The 12060-nt window shown below is 48.7% G+C and overlaps 1 protein-coding gene across 11 annotated transcripts in view; it reads right to left on the bottom strand.

The window, feature by feature from the left end:
- Positions 1 to 12060, bottom strand: part of NETO2 (neuropilin and tolloid like 2) — a 34023-nt gene that overhangs the window by 18937 nt on the left and 3026 nt on the right. For 5 of the 11 annotated variants that reach the window (XR_013997506.1, XR_013997507.1, XR_013997508.1 and 2 more), the window contains exons 2-3: positions 4199 to 4255; positions 497 to 637 (exon numbers count right to left, since the gene is read on the bottom strand). Coding sequence is in view for 8 of the 11 variants with exons in the window: in XM_081117655.1 (XP_080973781.1) it covers positions 497 to 637; positions 4199 to 4255 (198 nt within the window). In the remaining 3 variants the exon portion in view is untranslated. Of the gene's footprint in view, positions 1 to 496; positions 638 to 2330; positions 2404 to 3621; positions 3667 to 4198; positions 4256 to 4863; positions 4888 to 12060 lie in introns of those variants that run through there. The other 6 variants (XM_081117661.1, XM_081117656.1, XM_081117662.1 and 3 more) reach the window with 4 other exon arrangements.

Genomic DNA, 12060 nt, shown 5'->3' with positions numbered 1-12060 from the left:
ATGAATAATAATGCTACTCTGTGGAGCTGTAGTAATTGTTCTCTTTGGCCTACACAATTTATGAAGTTAGTTAAATATATTCAATTGATTAAAATTAGAGTCGAGAAGCTCATGCTTGGTTCACAAAGATACAATGAACCACGACGTAGAGAAAAACAGAAGAAATGAACAGCTAATGTAACTAACTATGGATGGGAATTTGCATAAAGCCTAATAAGAGATGCCAGTTAGTTTAAGTTTCTCACTAGAGAAATTTCTCATCCATGCTGGTGCATCTGGTTGAATCATGCCTTAGGAGATTCAAAATTCCTACATTATTTCAACTATTACCTTGTTAATGTGTTTAGTATTCAGAAGTATTTATAATTCCTAGAGTTCAATTCAAATACATGTTTAATTTTGTTCAAATTGGTTTAAATGGGGCTTTTTACCAATGAATTTAAATTTGCAATGAAGAAAAAAGTCATTGAATAAAAGCTAGAAATCGGTCACTGACCTTCCAGAATGTAGATACACTCCTTGTTTGGGGGGTATGAGTCTGGATAATTAGGTGAAGCAAAGTGGCCTCCATTGCTGGTTCGAACCCAAATGCCGCACTGGGTGGCAGGCATGTGCTTGATTCCAATATTCTGTCCATCTTAGGGGAAGAGAGAAGATTAAAACATGAATTACAGGCTGGATTTGCTTCTGGACCCAGGGCTTAGAAAAGCAGAACTTGGTGCACATCTTGGTCCTGTCCAAACACACCCAGATCCAGCAGAGGGGACCACAAGCTGTGGAGTGCGGAAAGCTTCAAACAGGGTACTCAAGGCCAGTCACAAACAGCATCTGACACTGGCCTGCACCAGAGACCATCCAAAAGACTGGGAGTCCTGGAAGATCTACCTAATCCACAGAAACAAATCCAAACAGGCAGCCAAAATGGGGAGAAAAAAAAAAAACAAGCCCCAAATGAAAGAGCAAGAGAAGTCTCTAGAAGAAGAGCTAAATGAAATGGAGAAAAGCAATCTATGAGATATAGAGTTCATAATACTGATGGTAAGGATGCTCAACAGCATGAGAAAAGATAGGGAAACTATGAAGGAAACTAAGAATGACATAGCAGAAATAAAAAAAATACCTTGGAAGGAATAAACAGCAGATTACGGGAAGCTGAGGATTTGATCAGCAAATTAGAAGACAGGGTAGAAAAAATCACTCAGAGAACCAAGAAGAAAAAACAATTAAAATCAGGAGGACAGTCTAAGGGAGCTGTGGGACAACATCAAACGTAACAATATTTGCATCATAGGAGTTCCAGAAATTGTAGAAAGTAAGCAAGAATTAGAGAACCTGTTTGAAGAAATAATGGCAGAAAACTTCCCTAACCTGGACAAGGAAAAAGTCACACAAGTTCAGGAGCACAGAGAGTCCCAAGCAAGAAGAACCCAAAGTGGCCCATACCCAGACACATCGTAATTAAAACACCCAAAATTCAAGACAGAGAGAATCTTAAAGGCAGCAAGAGAAAAGCAATCTGTTACCTACAAAGGAGCTCCCATAAGGCTGTCAGCTGACTTCTCATCAGAAACTCTACAGGCCAGAAGGGAATGGCATGAAGTATTCAAGGTAATGAAAAGCAAGGATCTGAAACCAAGACTACTCTGTCCAGCAAGGCTATTATTCAAAATAGATGGTGAAATAAAGAGCTTCCCAGACAAAAAATAAAAACGCTAAAGGAGTTTATCACCACCAAACCAGCACTGCAGGGAATGTTAAAGGGACTGCTGTAATAAGAAGTTGAAATAGAGAAAGAGAAACATAGGCATAAAGAATTAAAATGGCAATAGATAAGCACCTACCAATAATAACCTGTAGATGGGTTAAATGCTCCAATCAAAGGACATAGGGTAGCTGAATGGGTAAGAAAACAAGACCCAAACATATGCTGTCTACAAGAGACCCACCTCAGAACAAGACTCACACAGGCTGGAAAAAAAACTTCCGGAGGACTTTAAAGGTGAGATCGACAGCAATGCAGTCACAGTAGGAGACTTTAACACCCCACTGACTTCACTGGATAGATCTTCCAGACAAAAAACTCAACATGGAAACAGTGACTCTAACTGACACACTAGGTCAGATGGACTTAATTGACATGTAAAGAACATTTCCCTCTAAAACTGCAGAATAGGCATTCTCCTCAAGTGCACATGGGACATTCTCAAAGATGGACCACAGGTTAGGGCACAAAACAGGTCTCTACAAGAAGACTGAAATCATATCAAGCATCTTCTGGGACATTTACACCATGGAATACTATGCAGCTGTAAAGAAGAAGGATCTCTTACCCTATGAGACAGCATAGTGGGTCCTGGAGTGTATTATGCTGAGTGAAATAAGCCTGTCACTCATATGTAGAATCTAATGAACAAAATAAACAGATGAACAAAATAGATCCAGACACACAGAAACATGGAACAGACTGAGGGATCTCAGAGGGAAGGCGGGGGTGGGTGGGGAGAGATTAACAAAAGAACTTATATGCACATGTGCATAACCCATGGAAACACAATAGTGGGGTGAAGGCTTGGGGGCAGGGGTACAGGATGGAGGGGATCAATGGGGGGATAAGGGGGATATTTGTAATACTTTCAGCAATAAAGATAAATTTAAAACAACAACAACAAAAACATGAATCACAGCAAGAGAGAGCAGCATTCTCCTTCCCCCCCAACTTCCCGAGCAACTGCCTGCTGTTCTACACACGTGCGCCTCTGCAGCCCCTGCACACGTGCGCCTCTGCAGCCCCTACACACGTGCGCCGCTGCAGCCCCTGCACACGTGCGCCTCTGCAGCCCCTGCACACGTGCGCCGCTGCAGCCCCTGCACACGTGCGCCGCTGCAGCCCCTGCACACGTGCGCCGCTGCAGCCCCTGCACACGTGCGCCGCTGCAGCCCCTGCACACGTGCGCCTCTGCAGCCCCACCAAACGCAGCACCACACGCCCGCCGCCGCGGGAGAGGAACCGGCGGGACGGCACCGCTCTGGAGCACTCGGCGCGGGGCAGGGAAAGGAAAAGGGCAGGAGCGTCTCCTACGCTGAAGGGCAGGAGCGTCTCCTACGCTGAAGGGCAGGAGCGTCTCCTACGCTGAAGGGCAGAGTCTTCATGCAGAAAACGCTCGCAGAGGGCCCCGCGGGTACCGGGCGAGTGGCGGCGGGAAGCCCCGGGAGAGCTGCACTGTCCCCTTCCCGTGGGAATCATCGCCTGACACCTAAGGCCGAAGTAACTAAGAGGCAGCCGCCGCAAGCACGTTATTTAGAAATGGGCAGGGAGCGCTGGTGTGTGCTCAGTGGTTAGAGCGTCGACCTTGGGACTGAAGGGTCACGGGTTCGATTCCCATCAAGGGCACGTACCTGGGTTGCAGGTTTGATCCCTGACCCCGGCGAGGGCGTGTGCGGGAGGCAACCAATCGAAGTGTCTCTCGTGGAGCATGCTCACTCTCTCACTCTCTCTCGCCCCACCCCACCTCCCTTCCACTCTTTCTAAAAAGTAATAGAAAAATACCTCGGGTGACGATTAACAACAACAACAAAAAAAACACAAACAAAAAACACAGAAAGAAAAAGGCAGGGAAATACCAAAAGGATCAGCCAAGACAGTGGGGACCTCTCCGGAGCAGGATGTGGGGGGCCGCATGGGGCTCGGAGTCCTCCTAACGGAAGTTTCAGAATGCCTAGATTTCTGTCACGTGCAGGTGTAACTTTGATGAAAATAAAACTAAGTCAGGTGCTAGAAGAAATGTACTAGACTCTGACGTGAAAATCCGGCTCAGGAACCCCACTCGCTGCCCTTCCATAAACAGGGACACCCACACAGGTCCCAGGGCTCCACGCCGATGGAGCTGTGTCATTTGTCTAACGTGGGAAAAATGGATTATTTCTGCTTCCTCAGAGAGCAGGACCCCCACTTAACGTTTGGACAAAATCCACAGCATGCTAGGACTTCCTAGTGATGCCTATTTTTAAAATTTCTCAGGGCAAGACTTCACGTTGACAGTTTACTCTGGTTACTGCAGCTCCACCCAGTGAAGCCAAGGCTGACAGGGCGACAGTGCCTCAGGCCACGGGGACACCCCAGGGGGATGGCAGGATGGGCCCCCAGCACGGGAGCCCTTCCAGACGAGCCCCCGCCCTGCCGTCACTGCGAGCACTTTACCTTGGGTCTTCTGGGCCACGGCGATCCCTTCCACCACCAGCACTGTTACTAACAACACTGGAGAAAGAACAGAGAAGAGAAGTCAAGATACTGAATCTCGGCCACATTCTGCTCAGTTTGTAAGGAAAATCCGCTGATGGAAAAAGAGGAACTAAAACCACGATTTCTTACTAACATTCACCCTCAAGGTTTTTCAGGGTCAAATGTTCTGTTCTGATGAACTACTTGACACTGAAGACAACCCAAGAGAAAACGTAATTGGCGCTGTTCTCATTTATACAAGCCCTGAGCACGCGTGGCACTTAAAGCATGTTTCAATGTGTGATGGATTAAAAGAACACACACTTTTTATTTTTTACAACAAATTCTGCTGACCCCAATTATTCCCGCATGTACTGTAGTCCATCTCCGAGCTCCAATGCTTCGCAGCCAGCCCTGCGACGTACTGTGCCAGCAAAAATTCAATTAGACGACCTGACATTAGAGAACATTCATAATAAAGACAGAAGTAAGGGGGCAGCAGCCTCCTGGAAACCAATTCAAGGCGCCTTACGGCTGTGCCGTCCGAGGCCGAGGCCTTCTTACCAGGGCTACTAGCGCCTAGAAAATGAAGCTCTTTTTCCCCAAGTTGAACATTTCTGAGAATCAACAATATAATGAATTACTTTATGTTTTGAAGAGTCTTTTAGGCATCTCGTTTTTATAAATGGTGCCCCAGCATCTTTCACGGTCCCCTTCAAGAGAGATCCACTCGCGGCCTGCCCCACAGTCCTGTGCGGACGCAGGTTCCCGATCGGGCAGGAGCGCTTACGGAGTGGGCGAGGGTGAGGGCGGGGACGGGGGTGAGGGCGGGGGCGAGGGCGAGGGCGAGGACACCGCAGGGAGGAGAAACAGCGCAGCAGGTGAGGTGCCGGGTCCGCACCCGCCACGCACCCCCCGCGGCCGGAGCTCAGTCCTAACGTGCAGCCTGGGGTGGGCGCATGCGGTCCTGCTGGCACCAAGCTCACACGGTCGTTGCGAAGACGGCGGAGGTGGCGCGGGGCGCAGCACTTTCACGTGCTAGGCAAGCTGCTGAGGAAATGACAGGTGTCCCGACGAGCTAGCACCCTACAGGGGGCCACCCGGCGCCGGCAAAGGCGGTGTCCGGGACGAGGGCAGGAGGAGGCGACCCGGCCGCAGAGAATTTGAAATGGAAGAGAGGAGGGAACCATTCATTCGGCTCGGGCTGAGAACAGAGTGAGGAAAATTCCAGAAAAAGAAGGAATAAGCTGCTGGGCCTCGCAGGACATCAGCCTGGGAGAGGGAGACAGAGCGAGCCGAGCGCGGCCGTGAGGGCGCCGCGCACCTGCAGGCGCAGGTGACACACGCAGGAGGGACCGGAGCCCGCGGCCGCAGGCAGGGTGCACGGGGGTGGACGGCGAGGGCGGATGTAGGGGGTGCTGAGTGCCACCCTAAGGAGCCTGGGCTTTTGACCATGAGAAGCCACCGAGAGTTTTTAAACTAGAGCAACACTGTCACGTCTTTCAGACCAACACTCCTGAGAGCCGGGGAGGGTCAGGGGAAGAGGGAGGGTCACCTAGGCAGCGAAGGTCACAATGTCTGGTGAAATGGGTGAGGACAGGGGGTGAGGGGTGAGCGGTGGGGACACTAAGAGGCTGCTGGGCAAGCGACGGCCGACCGCCCTGCGTGACGCACTCAACGGCGAGCGCTGAGCAGCAGCCCCGTCACCCACGCGAAGCCAGCTCGTCCCTCAGCTGTTCGCCACCTAATCGTCGGCCCGTCAGCTCTGGCTCCCGGGTCCTGCCGACCCGTCTCCTTCCCTCCGATTCTCTCCCCAGCCCTCCCCTCCGCCCGGGCTGCAGTGAGGGCTCTGTGGGAACCACCCTTCCTCAGGCTCCTCCGCCTCTGCCCAGGGCCAGTGGGAGGAATGGGGCCGGAAGCAGCCATTTTTTAAAAACAGAAGACTGACAATCACGAAGAAACCCAGGGGAGCGTGAGAGCCCCGACAACCCGTTTGTATCCGTTTGTCTCACTAGAGGACACACCTACCCAGGACATGAGACAGCCTCCCACTCGGACACGAACTGGTCCAAGCGGTGTGCTGTGCGCCTTTCCTCCCGCGTCGAGGGTGCGACAATGCCCCGGTTTCCACTCATCACTCACAGCACACGAGCAAGTCACACGAAGCCCGGCAGACGGGGCCGGTAGGAAAGCAGCAGCTGAAACCAGGGGCATCAGGAACACGACGGCAGACGGATGAGCGGTGCCGGGAAAATTATGTTCCGTGATGACCAATAAAACTCTGGCCGTGTGAAATATCTCATTCATGAAATCTGCATAGAACACACAACTAAGGCGGAACAATCGTTGTAAAAATAAAATGACAAGACCAAATAAACCTATATTTCTTTCCTACTTTATGCAGGGGACTGCTCACAATTTTATTTTTTCCCCCAAGTTAAAAAAACTATTCACAACTGATCTGTGCCACTGAATGTGAAAATGATTCATAAAGAATCGGGCAAATGTGCACAACCATTAAGGACGGTGTGACTATTAATCATTCTGATTCCTGATCATAATAAAGTTTCCCCCAAGTTGTGCACACGGGTCTCTGTAAATCGGTTGTTGCAGTTACATAGAAAAACAAACTCCTCTAGCGCGGACGCGGGGCCTCGTCAGTACAGGAAGCGCTGGTGTGGTGCTTGGTTCTGTCGTTAGTCCCGTCTGGTGTTGGTTAGGACACAGGGGACGTACACCTTGTGCCACTGGATCTTGTACCAAGTCTTCAAAATGTACAAACGCCCCTCCCTGTGAGCCTTCAGAGTCCCCGGGGCAGCGGCCCTCAGAGGCGAGTCTGCATCGTGACCACCAGGCGGCCAGTAACACACAGATGGGGGGGGGGCGTCCTACAGATCCTGGCCCGGCAGGCGTGGGGTGGGGCCGGGAACTCGCATTTGAACAAGTGCCCTAGTGACACTGAGGCTGCTGGCCCTGGGGCCACACCTGAACACCACTGCAGTAAGACAAGACAGGGTCCGGAAAGGAACCAAGCAGGCGACTGGTCTCCTTCGGTGGCGGCAGGGCGAGGCCGGGCCAAGATGGACAGGGAGGGGCAGAGGGTGGGCAGAGGCTGGTGGTCGGTTTTGGAAATGCTCGGGATGCCCTGCTGTGTAGTCTTACAGCGTCCCCACCGATTAATTCTATTTGACCACATCCAGGCTTCCCCGCCATGACTCGCCACCAGCCCTCCCCGCCTGGTCCTGCTCTTTCACGCGCCCTGCACACTCCGCGACGTTCATGTGGGTTTTGGCGTGAGCAACAGGGAGCTTCAACTAATGGCTTCAACAAGACAGAGTGTGTTTCCCTGTCAAGTGAAACTGCGATAAGTAGTGAAGGGCTAGGTGAAGGCTAGGCCGTTTCCGGAGGCCTACCCGCCTTCCACCTGGCTGTTCAGGTGTCTGACTCTCCTCTCCGAGGTCGCCTTCTGGTCCAGTGTGGACGGTGAGTGTCGGCCATTCTAGCTTCAGCACAGCTTCCCTCCTCCCTTTAAAAACACTTGCCCGGAATCTACAATTGATGGCAAAATAAAAAATTCTAACTAAACAAAAACAAGACCACTTCCCCAAGTGGAACACAAATTTACTAGTCAGACTTAGTCCCACAGCCACACCTAATCCTACAAGGAAACCGGGGAGATCTAGCTTTTATTTGGGGTGATGCGTGTGCTTAGCGAATGACTGAGGGGTCAAATGGAGACTGGGAGACCACGGGCCGTTTGCACCACGGTCACCTCGTCTCTCCTGTACTCAGTAGCCAGGGATCCTTTCAGAACATCGTTCAGATTATGTCACAGCCTTTTACAAATCTTCCAACAGAGTCCCATTATACTGGGAACAACCAAACTGCATGCTGAGAGCAGAGGCCATGTGATTTGGGACCTGACAACCCCGACCTTCGAAGGCCACCTCGCTCCGCAGGCCGCTCTCCCTGTCACTCCCACACGCCAGGCTAATTCTTGCCTTAGGGGTCAGCTATTCCTTCGGCCTAAATCTCTCTGCGCGGCTGGCTCCTTCCTGTTGTTCGGGCCCTGAGAGGCCTTCCCGGCTTCTAAAGAAGCCACACATTTCCCCTCCATCCTGTTTTATTATACAAATAATTGCTAATGTCATTACTTCTATTAGCTGGTATGTTCTTGTTGTTTATCGGTCTCTTCCTGCGAGAAAGAGGGGCCTGCTGTGCCTGATTCACTGCTGCCCCTCCAGGGACTAGAAGACGCCTGCACGCAACAACACTGGGTGACGACAGGGTGTGACTGAGCGCTACCCTGGGATGTCCTCGCTGTGACCACCACACACAGCAGAGCCCTGCACGGACAGACTCACAGGCACACCTCTGGGTGGACCGCACCACACAGGTGACCCAGCTTCTTTTTCTCTGGACAGGAAAATAACTTTTTTTTTTTTTTTTCAGAGACTCAGTCACTACTCTCCCTTTCCCAAGCTGGACTGTGTGTCTTTCTAAGTCTTCCTGTTTTAAGTGGTGAACATAAGGTGCGTTAAATCTATCAGGAGGTGTCAGAGTGTAACCACCGCCCCACCGCTCTCCCTGCTCCTTGCTCGTCTCGATCACAGAATCAGAATGAAGTCAGTCCCTCTGGAGTCCACAGAGGACCTTCAGTCATAGTAACTTTTTTCCATGAACTATGTTCCTAAGAGCAGAAAAGTACCCCAGCTTAATCAAACTCCATTTTAATGATCAGTTAAGAAGGAAGAAAGGCCTCGGGGGTCTCTGGGGTCACTCCAGCCTATGTGTGCCGCCCACAGTGCCAACCACTCTTATGAGAAACGTAACTGTAGAAGAAGTGTTTCCTCTTTGGGGCAGAATGTGACAACCTCGCTAGCGCATGCTCCTGCCAGAGCAGCGCGTCTGCTCTAATCACACAGAAGTCTTTCTTAGACACCACGGCAACGGCCATCAAACCTTACCACGACCAGGTCACACTCTGGGGATTGTCTGATATCTTCTCACCCACGAGGTGCTGTCATTTCCAATGTATTACTCTAGGCCGATTTAAAGTGACATGCCATTCTGACTAGGAAAATGTGAACTTTCAGATCAGTCCACGCTGTAATTTTGTGACTGACATAACAAATAGATGAAAAAGCGTTGGTTTTCCCCAGCCTCTGATGAGCCATGGAGAGGGTGAGGCCCCTGACCCATTAGAGCCACCCTGCCCTCGCCTGTTGTTTTTGTTTTTAGTGCTCCTCATAAGGGTTCCTCTGAGGACTATCCTAATTCTAAAACCAGATAAAGACACTGCAAAGAAAGAAAATTATAGGCCAGTATCTCTGATGGACATTAGGCTAAAATCCACAACAAAATACTAGTAAAATGGATCCACAATACATTAAAAAGATCATATACCACGACCAAGTGGGATTTATTCCGGGGATGCAAGGCTGGTACAATATTCAGAAATCAATAAATGTGATACATAAACAAAATGAAGGGCAGAAGTCATATGATCATATCAATAGATGCAGAAAAAGCATTCGACAAAATCCAGCACCCATTTCTGATAAAAAAACTCTCAGCAAAGTGGGAATAGAGGGATCATACCTCAACATAACAAAGGCCATATATGACAAACCCTCAGCCAACATCATACTCAACGGGCAAAAAGTGATTCCCTCAGGGATGTCCGCTTTCACCACCCTTTTTCAACACAGTACTCAAGTCCTGGCCACAGCTATCATACAAGAATAAAAAACAAAAGGCATCCAAACTGGAAAGGAGAAAGTAAAACTGTCATAACTTGCAGATGACATGATATTGTACATAGAAAACCCTAAAGATTCCACCAAAAAACTACTAGAACTGACCGATGAATTCAGGCAAGTAGCAGGATACAAGATTAACATTCAGAAATCAGCTGCATTTTTATACACTAATAAGGAACTATCAGAAAGGGGAGCTAAGAAAACAATCCCATTTACCATTGCAACAAAAAATTTAAGATACTTAGGAATAATCTTAACCAAGGAGGTAAAAGACCTGTATTCGGAAAACTACAAGATGTGAAAAGAGATAGAGGGAGATATAACTAGTGGAAGAATATACCATGCTCATGGATTGGAAGAATTAACATCATTAAAATGTCCACACTACCCAAAGCAATCTATAAATTCAATGCAATCCCAATTAAAATACCAACGGCATATTTCACAGATGTAGAACAAATATTACAAAAATTTATACGGAACCAAAAAAGACCCCGAATAGCTGCAGCAATCCTGAGAAAGAAGAACAAAGTTGGAGGGATCACAATACCAGATATCAAGTTATACTACAAAACCACTGTAATCAGAACGGCCTGGTACTGGCACAAGAACAGGCATGTAGATCAATGGAACAGAACAGAGAACCCAGAAATCGACCCACTTTATTATGGTCAATTAATATTTGACAAAGGAGGTGAGAGCAACAATGGAGTAAAGACGGTCTCTTCAATAAATGGTGTTGAGAAAATTGGACAGATACATGCAAAAAAATGAAACTAGACCACCAACCTACACCATACACAAAAACAAACTCAAAACGGATAAAAGACTTAAATGTAAGACATGAAACCATAAAAATCCTAGAGGAAAACATAGGCAGCAAAATCTCAGACATCTCTGGTAGCAATATGTTCACCAACACATCTCCTAGGGCAAGAGAAACTAAGGAGAAACTAAACAAATGGGACGACATCAACTATAAGGCTCCTGCACAGCAAAAGAAACCCTCAACAAAACGAAAAGGGAGCCCACTGTCTGGGACAACATATTTGCCAACGACACATCTAATAAGGGGTTAATATCCAAAATATATAAGGAACTCATACAACTTAACAAAAGGAAGACACACGATCCACTTAAAAAACGGGCAAAGGACCTGAATAGACACTTCTCCAAAGAGGACATACAGAGGCCAAGAGACATGTGAAAAAATGCTCAACCTCACTAATCATGAGAGATGCAAATGCAAACCACAATGAGGTGTCGCTCACACCTGCCAGAACGGCTCCATCAGCAAATCAATGAATGACATGTGCTGGCGAGGGTGTGGGGAAAGGGGACCCCGGTGCACTGCAGACTGGGGCAGCCACTGTGGAAAACAGTGTGGAGGTTCCTCAAAAAATTAAAAAAGGAGCTGCCTTTTGACCCAGTGATCCCACTTCTAGGAATATATCCTAAGAATCCTGACACACTAATCAGAAAGAATATAGGCACCCGATGTTCATAGCAGCACAATTTACAATAGCTAAGAGCTGGAAGCAGCCCAAGTGCCCGTCAGTAGACGAGTGGATAAAAAAGCTGTGGGACAGTCACACCGTGGAATACTGCTGGGCTACAGAAAAAAAGGAGGACATCTTACCCTTTGGGACAGCACAGCATGGAGGGACCTGGGGAGCATTATGCTGAGTGAAATAAGCCAGGCAGAGAAAGACAAGTACCACATGATCTCACTCCTATGTGGAATCTGGTGAACAAAATAAAATGGAAACAGACTCACAGACACAGAGAACAGACTGAGCTGTCAGAGGGGAGGGGTGGGGGGCTGGGTGAAAAAGGTGAAGGGACTAAGGAAACAACAACAACTCACAGACACAGACAACAGTCTGGTGATGACCAGAGGGAAGGGGTGGGGAGGTGAACTGGGCAAAGGGGGGACAAATGGTGATGGAAGGGGACCTGACCTGGGGTGTTGAACATACAATGCAATACACAGATGAGTATTATAGAGCCTGAAACCTACATAATTTTATTAACTAATGTCATCCTGATAAATTCAATAAAAAAAGAGAAAGGGATAGC

The sequence above is a fragment of the Miniopterus schreibersii genome, assembly GCF_964146895.1.
Source record: "Miniopterus schreibersii genome assembly, chromosome: 18".
Lineage (NCBI taxonomy): Eukaryota > Metazoa > Chordata > Mammalia > Chiroptera > Miniopteridae > Miniopterus > Miniopterus schreibersii.
This window is presented reverse-complemented; position numbering and strand designations above follow the sequence as displayed.